The sequence below is a fragment of the Nycticebus coucang genome, chromosome 5, assembly GCF_027406575.1.
Source record: "Nycticebus coucang isolate mNycCou1 chromosome 5, mNycCou1.pri, whole genome shotgun sequence".
NCBI lineage: Eukaryota > Metazoa > Chordata > Mammalia > Primates > Lorisidae > Nycticebus > Nycticebus coucang.
This window is the reverse complement of record NC_069784.1, coordinates 73,137,439-73,151,580: the sequence shown is the minus strand read 5'-3', so window position 1 is coordinate 73,151,580 and position 14,142 is coordinate 73,137,439. Positions and strand designations below refer to the sequence as shown.

General features: G+C 33.9%; 1 protein-coding gene across 2 annotated transcripts in view; it reads left to right on the top strand.

Moving 5' to 3' along the window:
- MMS22L (MMS22 like, DNA repair protein) overlaps positions 1 to 14,142 on the top strand; it is a 152,354-nt gene that overhangs the window by 49,393 nt on the left and 88,819 nt on the right. For both annotated transcript variants that reach the window (XM_053591507.1, XM_053591508.1), the window contains exons 11-14: positions 913 to 975; positions 3,354 to 3,473; positions 5,590 to 5,816; positions 8,468 to 8,977. In XM_053591507.1, coding sequence (XP_053447482.1) covers positions 913 to 975; positions 3,354 to 3,473; positions 5,590 to 5,816; positions 8,468 to 8,977 — 920 coding nt within the window. The remainder of the gene's footprint in view (positions 1 to 912; positions 976 to 3,353; positions 3,474 to 5,589; positions 5,817 to 8,467; positions 8,978 to 14,142) is intronic.

The following is a 14,142-nucleotide window of genomic DNA, read 5'->3' as shown; positions in this document are numbered from 1 at the left end:
CCAAAATATATGTAGATATATGTATAAAGTTTTCTTATATTAAGTTATATCTGATAGCAGAAATTAACTATTAAAATTGGCTCAGCACCTCTAGCTCAAGCAGCTAAGGTGCCAGCCACATACATCCGAGCTGGCGGGTTCAAATCCAGCCTGGGCCTGCCAAACAACAATGACAGCTACAACCAAAAATGGCCGGGCGATGTGGTGCGTGCCTGTAGTCCCAGCTACTTGGGAGGTTGAGGCAAGAGAATCGCTTGAGCCCAGGAATTGGAAGTTGCTACCCAGTGCAACAGCTTGAAGCTCTGTCTCAAAAAAAAATTTTTTTTTTATTAAAATAGTTGTAATCTTATAGAAGCATCAATGTTTAATAAAATAACTCCTGATAACTTTATATTAAATTGAAATAGTTATAAACTTTTTTTTTTTTTTTGGACATTCTTTGAAAGTCTCACTCTGTAGTCCTGACATCATCGTAGCTCACAGCAACCTCAAACCCTTAGGCTTAAGTGATCCTCCTGCCCCAGCTTCCTGAGTAACTGGGACTGCAGGTGCCTGCCACATTGCTTGGCTAGTTGGCTTGTTTTCCTATTTTCAGTAGAGATGGAGTCTCACTCTTGTTCTGACTGGTTTCAAATTCCTGAACTCAAGTATCACCTCAGCCTCCCACAGTGCTAAGATAAAAGGCGTGAGCCACTACACCCAGCCTAGTTGTAAATTTTTTTATTAAGTCCAACTCTTTGTCAAAGTAATATTAGAAATTCAATAATACTAGAAATTTAGTAATATTAGAATTTTAATGATGCTTTATGATAGAGAAAATATACTTCATACTTAATTTGCTATATCATATTTTAAATACAGTCATAATCAAGAAGAATAATTTTGATGCAGTATATGTTTTTTCCTTGTTAGAGACAAATGGAATCAAATTGGAAGTTTATAGAAGAGCTGCTGAAAAAGTCCATCAGTATTCAGGTACATAATTACAGTGAGACAATTTGTGGAGTTCGCTTAATTTTTATGTTAAATATTTTACTTATAAAACCAAGCAAATTGTTAAAATGATTTAAGTAACAAAAACTTGAGATGGAATCATTCTTTGAAAGGTCAACTCACAGTCGTTCCTTTTAGTGACTATCTATTCAAGATTTTTAACACTGAGTTGTCAGTTAAAGGACAAAGATAATTATCCTGGTTGGTGACTTTGACAAAATGTATTCAATATAAGCAGTCGATGCTTCAGAACTATAAGGCATTTCACAACTGTATGATATCAAACTAGGAGACACGATGAGGGAGATAGTGGCATTGGAAATTCAGCTATATCCTCATCACAGCAGGAAGGTGACTTGCCTTGCTGAGCAATTTGTCTTACAGGCTTGAATCATATTCTAACTGATAAGGTCCTAGTTTCTGAGCACTCATTTCATACCTTATCATTTTTCTTTCTACAGAGCTGTTAATGTAGTGCTTCATGGCCCAGAGGTCACACTTGACCTCCTTTAAAAACAGTTTTAAATATACTGTTCATCACATCTTTAAAGATGTTATATTATAGACCATAAAGTTTTGTAATAAATTATCGTTTATATGAGAGCCTACAGAAAATTATAGCAAAGATTATTTTTTAATTTGGGAGATAAATACTTTTGTGTTAAAAAATAAAGATTGTTAACAACTTTAGGAATAAAGAAGAAATATTGTAGTATAAAATTGCTTTATATGTGTATATATTTAGTAGATATATCTTTTATATATCATTAGATATATCAATGAAAATCATTTTAATTGTTTGAAATTGTCTTTTACCTATTATTTACATTGACTCTAAATTTTTTTTAGGTGAAACAAAAGTACATTTAGTTATAATATGAATCTTCTAATTATGAACTAAGAATTCTAGTTTAGAATGCCAAAGAATTCTGTAAGTTGTATCAGAAGCCAAAGATCTATGATCCTTTTAGAATCTTTCTTCCAACCACTGTAAATGTTTGATTTATTTATATTTCATTTTTGTTTGGTATTATTCCTTCACTCTTTTTGAGAATAAATTGATTTCACAACTCAAAAAGTTCCCTATATGTATTTATATCAAGAATGTTGGAATCACTAAAAAGTGATTGTGAAATAGTAAGACATACTTTACAGAGCTTATTGTCATTTACATCAGTTATTAATCCAGTCCTAAGGCCTTAGTACACTTGGTTAAGACCAAATACAAAGAATTTCAGTAAAGTCTAGATAATGTTTTTTTTTTTGCCATCAACAGTCCTGCATCTGGATGGAGCTTTGATTTTCAGATTAAGTTGTAACTACTTGTGTCCTTTTAATTTCTTCTGGACCTCTGTTTCTGTGTATTTAATAATTTTTAAACTTCCTTTTATTTCTGTTAGGGTATGAATCTATGGTTTCAAGTTAGAGTATTTCTTAGAAGCATTTGCATGGACAAATAAGTATGTGTAAATGTATGTATCTCCATCTTAGGAGAGCTAATTTTTCATCCTCTCTATTCTATAGAAAAGTTTGCTTTTTCCTAAGAGATTGAAGATCTCTAAACACTTTTAGTTTGTTGCAAATTACTTCTTTTCCTTTGGATTTTGGTTTCATGTAATTTGATTTTAAATGAATGAAACTCCTATGTTCTTGACAAAATACTTTTTTTTTGAGACAGAGTCTCAAGCTATTGCCCTGGGTAGAGTGCTATAGCGTCAACAGCTCACAGCAACCTTAAATTCTTGGGCTTACGTGATTCTCTTGCCTTGGCCTCCCAAATAGCTGGGACTACAAGCGCCCGCCACAATGCCCAGCTGTTTTTTTTTTATTGGTTATAGTTGTCATAATTGGTTGGCAGGCTCGGGCTGGATTCGAACCCGCCAGCTCTGGTGTATGTGGCTGGTGGCCTAGCTGCTTGAGCTATAGGCACCGAGCCCAATCCTCTGGTTTTTAAAAGAGCAACTCTGATAGTCCTGTAAAAGAATTTGACCAAGTACTTAAAGATGACCAAGTCACTTGTGTACATCTTAATTATCATTGTTACCATTTCTTTCTGATTTGGGTTTCTTGGTTTCCAACAGAATTGTATATAAAACACCTACTGTGGTTTTTAAATAATTGAATTAAAAGTTAAATTGAGTTATGTAATTTCCATTATTTGGATGTGTTTACGGTCTCTAAAATGAATTTTTAGTAGTATTCCTTATGTTGATTTAGGCCTTCTGGTCTGAAGATTAGAATGGGTATATATGGTGATATACATAAATTAGTATTTTTAGACACAGGGTATATACAGTGCAATGGCAAGTGATAACATTTATGTTACCAGAGCCTACTTACTCCCTTATAACTCTTTTTAGGATGGTATACTAGAAGAACAATTACGAATGTATCTTCACTGTTGTTTGACACTTTGTGATTTTTGGGAGCCGAATGTTACAATTGTCACAATTTTATGGGAATATTATAGTAAGAACCTGGTGAGTAAATATGGATTTGTTTTGGGAACTGGAAAATTTGTACATATTTTAGGAATTGTGCTTTAATCATGAGTAGTTGTTAATTTTTCTTAGAAGGTTAAATTGTGTTCAGAGTAGATTAGTTTTATCTTTAACAAATATTATCTGTAGAGCTTTGGCATAAAGGCGACAGCCTTGGTATTCTTTTTCTCTTCAGAGTAAATATAAACAAAGTAGCCAAAATTGTAGCAGTAAGATATTTTGTATTCCTCATTTATAAATGTTTTCTAATAATTATCAATTGCATTGCGAAACATTGAACACTGTTGTCTCAACTGAGATACAGTCTCAGCACTTGAGGAGCTCATAAACTAGTGGATAGGTACACCTAATACTGTGGGTTAAAAGTTATAATATCCTGGAATACCAGAGAATGTTATATCTAACTCTTTGTATGGACTTGTGCAGTACCTCGTGAAGTCATAATTTTTTATCTTGGCCTTAAGAAAAAGTCGAATTTTTCATGTACAAAAGAAAAAGAGCATCTAGGTAGAAAGAACAGTGTGGATACATAAATGGAGGTATGAAAAGCATGGTCTACTTTCACCAGGTCCGTAGTTCTGAATAATATGCTTGGGAAGACTGGAGAGAAACAAGAGAAGGAAGATAGAGAAAGTGGTCTGGGGTTCGACTATGAAGGGTTAAAGATTACGTGCATTTTTGAGTTCTGATTTATTTAAGAGACAGAGAGCAGGCATGTGGCTTAGGCATGTGTTTGAGAAAGTTTTTTTCTGAAAGTGGTGTAAATCAGTTGAGTACAGATGAGTTCATGGTTCATTGTAGTTGTATGAGCGAATAATACTGTGGCTGAGAACTAACATAGGGACAGTGGCCTTAGAGAGGAGAGGATGAATGTGGAAGGTACAAATTTTTAAGGTGTATCATTAAAGGATTTAGGTACATCTGTATGGAGAGAAGGTTTGGGATGTTTGTGTTTCGGGTAAATAAATAGTGAACTCCTCAATCAAGATATGAAATGGAAATGGAAGATTTATAAGTAAATAGAATGTTCAAGTTTGTGTATAATGGAGCTTATTAAAAATAAGAATACCTTTTTCTGAGGTATAATGTTAAGGTAGTTGGAGATGGGAACAACTCGGTTTCTCAGAATATGTATAAGACGAATCTGGACTATTTTGTCATGCCAGAAAGCAGGAACAGTATCAAAGTAGCCTAGAATCATGTCAAAAGGACATAAGCTCCAACTTGAAAGAACTTCCCTTGCCAAAGCATGAGAAAATTGGAGAATAAGAAGGAAATATGTTTAAATACCTGAGTTCATGATAATTTATAGTTGTTCTAGAAATAAAAACCTCATTCTGAAAACTATAAATTAAGGGAAATACAAACTAAAGTAATCAAACTTCTGATGTGCTAATTGAGCAAACATGATAGAAATAGGAAGTTGCCATTTTGTACATTTACTTAAATAAGGCAGCCAGACAATGATCATCAATGTCTATTAAAACTGTTAAGTAAAAGGCTAGTGGGATTATAAAAATGGGTGGATCAGGCTGACAGCCTGACCAGTCTTACCATCACAGAAAGTCAGAACTTTGTTCACTAAGTGGTCGAAGATATACTAAGCAGTACAAATGAAAGATTCTTGCCAAAAAAATTTAGTATGAATCTGATCAAGCCTATCGTCACTACCACCAGTTTACAGAAAAGATAGGGGGTAAGTGAGTGACACTAGGGAGATACAGCAGCTAAATCCAGAACATGAAACATTTTACACAAAAATAACCTGATATAAAAAGTAAGTGGTATGACAAAAACACTAGGAAGCTTACAGGGTAAAAGGGCCATATCAAAAAAGGCAATGCAGTGTATGGGCCTTGTATCAGAATTTGAACAAACCAACTATTGTAAACATATTTGGGGGATGACCTAAAATTTGAGCACCTCTTAATGCTCTGGTGGTTTTATGGAATTTTCATTTTGAGGAATGAATCAAGATTATGTAAGTTCTGTGATTAAGGTGAATCAAACTTTTAATAAACTAATTGGGATTTTTAGATTTTTATTTTATTTGCTAAGAGACTAATACTTGTTTTCTATTTTATTTTGCTTTTAGAATAGTTCCTTCAGCATTTCTTGGCTTCCTTTGAAAGGGCTTTCTAATATCGTAAAGTCACCCTCATCAATGCTTGAAATGGTTAAGACTTGCTGTTTTGATAAACAGGACCACAACCTGTATAAATCTAGCAGTAGTTTTACCATTTTCCTTTGCATTTTGGCAAAAGTTGTTAAAAAAGCAATGAAGAACAATGGCCCTCATCCTTGGAAACAAGTGAAAGGAAGGTATGTGTAGGATCTTTCTTTGTGGTGAATGTTCACTAATAACTTTTGGAGAAGTGTTTCTGTTTGTATTTAAGTTTACTTGTGGTTAGTTTTTTGTAGATTACATATTTAAAATGTATTTCTTCATCAGACACCAAATCTGCTGGCACCTTCCTCTTACACTTCCCAGCCTCCAGAACTATGAGCAGTGAATTCTATTGTTTATAGAATTAAAAAATTTTAATTAAAAAATATATATGTATTCATTAATATAGGATAGGAAGATAAGGAGCTTTTTCATCCTTATTTGATAAAGTTCGATAAAGGAGCAGAATCTCATGTTTATTATTTGTAGAGAGTTTTAGTTTCTTGTTCATCTCATCAGTGCTGCAGATTGATACTCCATAGGTAAGTACAGAGATACTAGGGAACTGTAGAGAGGTGCTTTGGTTTTTCTTTCTTTATTTTCTTTTTCTTTTTTTTTTGGCCCAAATTTAATTGTAATGTTATGTAATCTCTTAGATACTCTTATTAAAAGTAACAGAACATTGTCAGGTAATATGGTCAAAGTATAAAACTTTGGTGTTCTTTACCCCCATTAGTTGACAAGTGCTGCTGTTTTGAAAGAGAATGGTTTAGTAGAACCAGACAACACTAATGTTCTTGTTTGGGGATCATGCCCAGTTTTCACTTCTGGTATAATAAACTTTTGGTTACATTAGTCTGTTGTTCTCTCTTTTTTCTTTTTGAGAGTTTTGCTTGTAATGGTTACATTTTTAAATTGTCTCCACTTGTTCTACTTCATGTGCCTATTGGCCCTTTTCTTAGCCCTCTGTACCATATACTACCATCGACTACTTGCTCAGTTTATTTATTGGCACCTCTCACAGAGCAGAATACCTGTTATTCTAGGTAGAAGCTTTTTCATAATCACTTAATAAAATTCCTATTTGATTCCCATGGTGAATACTTCTTGTAAGGTTACGGGGTTACAGTTTGGGTTCTTTATTTAGAAAATACTTTTTTTAAATGGCAGTTTCTTTATTCAATAATGATGTGACTCAAATAGCAGGTTTTTGTTTTTTTTTGTTCTGTTTGCCAGTTTAATTGAATCTGAAACAGTTTTATAAAAGATAGAATACTCAGAACTAAATTGTTAAAAGAAATCATTTTAATTCACTCAATAACAAGTATATTTATTTGGCAAATTCCATATATCAAGCGCCAAAGTGAGGATGGGAGAGATTACAAAGATAATTAAACAGATCTTTACTTTCAGAAGACAATCAGCTTTTACATAGTTCTTTATAAATTAACATTTAGCTTTTCATCAGCATTATTTCTGTCCTGAATAAACCTGTTGTAAAAATTTCAAAACTTAATAATTCATAGTAGTAATTCAAGATGAATTGTTTTCGATTCTAATCCCTTAATTGATAAAAGAAAATTACATTAACTGATATGTAAACTTTTATTAATTGCCATTGTATCAACTAGCTATTGTGTTGTTGTATCAAGTAGTATTGATGAGAAGATTTTTTTTCTTTTCTTTTCTTTTTTTTTTTTTTTTTTGAGATTAAAGTTTCACTTTGCTGCCCTCTGTAGAGTGTGAGGGTTTTGGCATCATAGTTCGTAGCAACCTCTAACGTGTGGGCACAAGTGATCCTCTGATCCTCTTTCCTCAGCCTCCCAGGTAGCTGGGACTACAGGCACCCTCCACATGGCCCAGCTATATTTTAGAGATGGGGTCTTGCTCTTACTCAGGCTGGTCTCAGACTCCTGAGCTCAGGCAATCCACCCTCCTCTGCCTCCCAAAGTGCTAGGATCACAGGTGTGAGCCACCGCACCTGGCCAATAAAGACGTTTTTTAATGGCTAGCCTTGGACATCTGAATACTAACAATTTTTCTTTGCAGATAAGTAAAAATAATTTTTCAAGCACACTAAATTGTCTTAGGTTGTTAGTAAAGCAAGAGCAAGTCTTTGGGGGGTAGTGGGAGAGGAGTTAAGAAAAATTGTTATAAAATTGTCCTGTTAAAATTTCTGTAAAAGCATATCAAATTATATTTAAAAGATAAAATATTCTTTCTTATAATAAAGAATAAAATAAGAGAGAACTTCAATAAAAGGAAAAGCAATGTACATATGAAAAGTATATTCCTTCTGTCCTTTGGGGCAAGACTGAATTCTTTGTTTTGCTGCATCCTCAAGAAATTTTAAAGAAAGGCTACCATGTGAATTTGTTTTCTTTTTTTTTTTTTGGCCGGGGCTGGGTTTGAACCCGCCACCTCCGGCATATGGGACCGGCGCCCTACTCCTTGAGCCACAGGCACCGCCCGTGAATTTGTTTTCTAAGTAGAAAAAGCACCAAGGCAGCATTAAGATGAAGAAGTAACTTAAAAAGTAAAGTAATGAGACTGTCCATCAGTATTGAATGAAATACTTTTGGTGAAGGATTTTTTTTTTTGTGAATCAGACAATTTTATTTATTTTTGAGACAGAGTCCTGCTCCACTGCTCAAGCCATATAGTACAGTGACTCCATCATAGCTCTCTGCAGCCTTAAACTCCTGGTCTCAAGTGATACTCCTGCCTCAGCCTCTCACAATGTTGGGGTTCCATGTGTGAGCCCAGTTGAGACAATTTTATTAAAGCAGTTTTTTATGTTTTACAGAATATATTCTAAATTCCATCAAAAAAGAATGGAAGAACTAACTGAAGTTGGTTTACAGAACTTTTTCAGCCTCTTTCTGCTATTAGCAGCTGTCGCAGAGGTGGAAGACGTAGCAAGTCATGTCTTAGACCTCCTGAGTTTCCTGAAGCCTGTCTTTATGACATCCCAGAGAGCCCTTGTTTGGAAAGGTCAGATGGCCTTCCTTTTGATGTATGCCCAGAAAAATCTGGACATTGGCGTTTTGGCTGAAAAATTTTCACATGCCTTCCGGGAGAAAGCAAAGGAATTCTTGGTGTCAAAAAATGATGAAGTGGTACAGAGACAGACTTGCTGGACACTTCTTTCCATCTACATTGATGGTGTCCAAGAAGTGTTTGAGACCAGCTATTGCTTATATCCTTCCCATGAAAAACTGCTTAATGATGGATTTAGTATGCTTCTGCCAGCTTGTCAAGAATCTCAACTTAGGACCGTACTGAACTTTCTACAAGCTATTATGGCCAGAATAAGGTATGTTTTCCAGTTATGTGCTGATTTATTGATTTTTTTTTTCATCTTGTCATGTATGTTGATTTTATATTAAATAAGTTTTTTGACATGCTTACGAAATCAGAAGGTAGAGGAGAGGATTAATTTCCTACTACATTGGCCTTAATAAGTACAAGGTGAGTACTCTTCATCTGAAATGCTTGGGACCAGAATTGTTTTAGATTTTGGTATTTCTGCATTTACAGAGAGTGCAAAAAAATGTGTATGCATTTTAAGAAAGGAAGAAACTATTAAAATTGTAATATCTAAGTTATGTTTGACTTCTATAATTATAAGAGGGGCTGAAAGATGACTTATATTCATCTTTTGTTATTGGTATATATTGAGTATTATAATTTTAATATAGTTAACTTCAAAAAGTTTCAGATTTTGGAGAAGTTTAGATCTGGGGTTTTCAGATTAGGGATGTTCGACCTGTAGTTTTCAAAAGTTTTTCAAACAGTAATTCATCAAAAGAAGGCTTAGGTGCAAATACAAGTGGCAAGATGAAACTCACAGCAACTCTGGTCCAATCTCAGAGCCACGCCTTACTTAATTCTTCTTTTCCTTTCTACCTCTCAGAACAGAGTGTTAATACCCAGAACTATGTTCTGGATATTAGAAGCAAAACTATGAACAAAAGTCTGAAGTGGATTTTACTGAAGAATATGCAATTTTTGTACCCATTAGGAGTTTTTGACTACACTGTACCATTAAAAAATAATTTGCTTCTTTAATTTTTCTTTTTCTTTTTTCTTTTTGAGATAGTCTTAGTATGTCGCCCTCGGTAGAGTGCTATGGCGTCACACCTCACAGCAACTTCAAACTCGGGCTTAAGCAATTCTCTTGCCTCAGCCTTCCAAGTAGCTGGGACTACAGGCACCTGCCACAATGCCCTGTGGTTGTTTAGCAGGCCTGGGCCAGCTCGAACTCACCAGTTTTGGTGTATGTGGCCCTACTTAACTGAGCTATGGGTGCCGAGCCTGCTTCTTTAAATTTTTGCTGCAAAGTTGTAGCATCAACTGCACCAATACTTCCAAATAAACCAGTTGGCTCTGAAATTCATTTAGAATCATTCTGTTAACACCAACCAACTATATATATTCACTTAAATTATGTTAGATATATGGATGTCTGAGTATCTATACAAACTTAATGGTGGATAAGGATGGTGCTTATGACATTGATTGCCTTTTAGGCCCTTTTCACATCACACTTTCACCTTTGAAGTACAAGTTTGAAGGTCATGTTTTCAAGAAGTTAGATATACCACTCACTGTAGCTGCACACTGTTGCTGGAAAGTTGTGTAAAAGTTGTATATAGAAAAATAATTTTGTTTGAAATCATGTCTAAGGTTACCAAAAACACTGTTGCCCTCCTAATGTTCTATTACAAACGAAGTATCTATTTTTCATAGGTAAGTTTGGCAAAATTTCCAAATTTTATAAATATATTCATTATCAAATTAATTTATTACTAGCTTACTTAATTTTCTTTATTCAGCTGTGTGTTTTTATGCTGATTTACCCACAGGCTTTCACTCCTTAGTAGATATTATGTAGTTCATTTCTTCATCTGTTTTCATTGGTTTAAATTGTAAAGGTTTAGCCCAAGTTCTTGATCAGATACTTATCCCTTTGTTCCCTAATGTAAGCTATATTAAAGTAAAAATCTTAAAGTGCTCAAAATTTTGGATGGGTGGATAGATGGATAAGTAAATTAATAACTAATTTCATAAGAGTCTTTTACTAATTTTGGATCTTCTACATGAACTATGTTTATTTGTTTTTAGTTTAGCAGAATTAATTGGCAGGTATTGTTCCAAAACATGAACTTTATTTTATTTGTTCAGTTTTTAAATAAATGGTAAGCAGTATTTTTCTGTCCTTCCTGAGAAAATTAGAAATTTCCACATTTCTAATACTAGTTTTGGTTTATTTGTATGTATATTTGTATGAATATATAAAATAAGAAGGAAGAGGAGTGAGCTGGTGAGGGAACTACCATCTCTTAAAAATTTAGTAGTGTAGGAATAAGAAAAGAAGAGAGGTGATGGGTTCTGAGAAGAGGCAGAATGGAAACAAAATGACAAACTCCATATATCTCTGCCGTGGTCACTGACAGCCTTAATTCCCTTGTAATTCCTTTTAACAATTGTACTGCTACTTATGTAGTTTTTTTTTTTTTTTAATAAATTCATATTGCTGTAAATGCTTTAGTTTTTTTAGTTAAAAGTTCCTGACAATCTTTTATGTTTTTGTTAAAATTATCTTTAAATTATGAATGTAATGTATTCTTATGATAGAAATAGTTTTAAAAAATGAGGTATAAGGTGACAAGTGAAATTTCTGTCCTTAGCCTTACTTCTTCATTCTCAAGTTCAGTAGTTCTCAATGGGGGATGAGACATTTTTGGTTGTCATAACTAGAGCATTGGCAGCGGCATATAGGGGGCAAAGGTCAGGGATACTGATAAATATTCTACAATGCCCAGGACAGCTTATACAAAAAAAAAATTTATGTGGCCCAACCTCAGCAGTGTGAAGTTCTGCTACTCTCTAATTCTACTCCATGCAAGTAAAATGGTTTCTTAGAGAATATTCCAGACATCCTCCTTCTATTTATATGTTTAAAACCCAAAATGGATGATCTTTGTTTTGCAATTTCCTTTTTTCACTTACTGTTTGTTTCCTAGTGCATGTTAGTATTTGAAGACCTACCTAATTCTTTTTCATGACTACTTAGCATAATATCTTTATACATGGTATCTCTGTGCACTTTTTGAAGTATGCCTGTAGATTAATTCCTAAGATAGATCAGTATATATACATTTTAAATGTGGATAGATATTATCTAATATTATACCAAAAAAAGCACTAGTTTATACTTTTCTCACTTTGTCACCCTTGGTAGAATGCTGTGGCCTCACAGCTCACAGCAACCTGCAACTCTTGGGCTTAAGCGATTATCTTGTCTCAGCCTCCCGAGTAGCTGGGATTACAGGCGCCCACCACAAGACCTGGCTACTTTTTGTTGCAATTCTCATTGCTGTTTTAGCTGGCTGGAGCTGGGTTCTAACCCGCCACCGTTACCCACTGAGCCATAGGCACCGCCCACCAATTTCATTTTTAGATGAATGTATGGAGTGCGTTTAGAAAAAATGCATTCTAAGATAAGAAATACAGAAATTTATTAGTAATGTCATTTAAAGGTTGGTAATAGGAGAATGATCTTCATATTGAAGGTTGGAGAGGCATTAAAAATAGAAATACAAAAAAAGCCAAAATAAAAAGGAAAAAAAATTTTTCTAGCTTGTTTTTGTCTTAAAGCTCCTAATGGGAATTTTTCTTGGTACATAATTCTTCAAAAGTAATACACATAGATAGAAACACAGGAATAATTCTTATGTTCTTAAAACATTTACAGTTTGCAAATACCGTCTTTCTTAACTCTGCCATCCCTGTTTATAGACCAAAAAATGGAAACATGGAGAGTTTTGTTACTTACCTAAAATAACACAGATATATTTCATATTTCAAAATTGGCACTCACATTCCACCCCATTATGTCACAACTGGCTTCTTACACCATCTTAATAATAGTCAGCAAGTACCTAAACTGAAATTAACTATGCCACTACACTTTTAAAGAATTTGAGGTAATTGATTAAAACTGCTAGCTATTTGCAAACCTGAAATTATTACCACTATTCCTATACTTCTGAGTGCTTTTATGTTTTGTTTTTACTGTTAAAAAAAAGTAGTTGCTTATTAGGGGACCTTTGATCACTTTGTTTTTATAATTTTCAAATTCCATATATTATTTTAATAAGTCAGCTGGAAAAAATGGATTGAAAGGTGTGGAGACAAGTGAATCATATTTTATTTAATGCAATTTGTCTTTGATTCATTAGCACCACCTTAACCATCTAAATTTCACTTACTGCAATAAAAACAGATTTTGCTCTCTCAATTTACTTTAGTACAAATCTTTTAGCATTAAAGCCAAAGTTATTTCAGGAGTGTTAGAAAGATACTGCTTACAAATAAGTTGTACGCTATAATGCATCTCTGTTAATCTGTGGGATCACTATTCAGCAGTACAGAGGCAGGAAATGAGGGGATAAAGAAGGCTGTCGATTATATAAAATGAAAGTAAATTTATTTTTTATTAGGAGTTTCTTTTAACTGGATCTGGGTTGAACTTGTACTTTGCTAGCTAGTGAGGGGATGTGGCAGTGTGCTGATGGACTTAAGGACTGTACTATAAAAAAAGGACACAGCTGTTTATGTGTTCACAACATTTGATTCCTTGCACAATGTATAGTTTGATTTTTGTCTTAGACTACTTAACTGTGTTTGAAAACGATTACTATAAAAAGTCAAATTATGTACAACTTCTGTTGCCAAAATTAGCAGTTTTAACGGATAGAAGTATAAGGTCAGCGGGCGAATAAGAATGATGTGGCAATGTGTAAATCTTTATTAATGCTGTGGTAATTTAGGCACTGCTCTTCTTTAAATTTCTGAAGCTTGTATGATAATTTGCACACAGTTCTTCGATGAGAGTGATAACAGTAGATAATAGAAGAAACTATGACTGGGATAGTTTTATTAAATCCCATCAATTTTTAGCACTTGAAGGCAGGTACTGTCAAGACAGACCAGCTTTTGGTTTGGGATCTTTTGGGGACAGGCCCCCGATATCACTAAGAATTGTTTATCTTAAAAAGAAGAAAGAAGTAAGGAAGATAAGGAAAGGAAACAAATAAGAAAAAGTCTTAGGTGTTTGATTATTAAGATGTATTTCTCATTTCTTAACCCAGAATCTGGAACTTCACTGAGGGTCTTTTAGGTATGCTGTATACAATTAATACTGTTAGAAAAGTCAAAAATATTTTAGAGATTTGGTAAAAATTAAAGGCTAGGCTATTTTTTTTTTTTCCTTTTACAAACAGAGCTAAATTCTTTGAATTTTGGTTCAGTAGGGAAGATGGATTACATAGATTGATGATATTTATTCCTGGCTGCATCCCTGACAAGAGAAAGAATGAAATACTTTACCTTAGCAATCTCTTCTGTTTTCAAATTCAGGTGGGAATAAGGTATCAGTCCTTGCATAAATGTGTGTGCTGAGGGGCTCTCTGT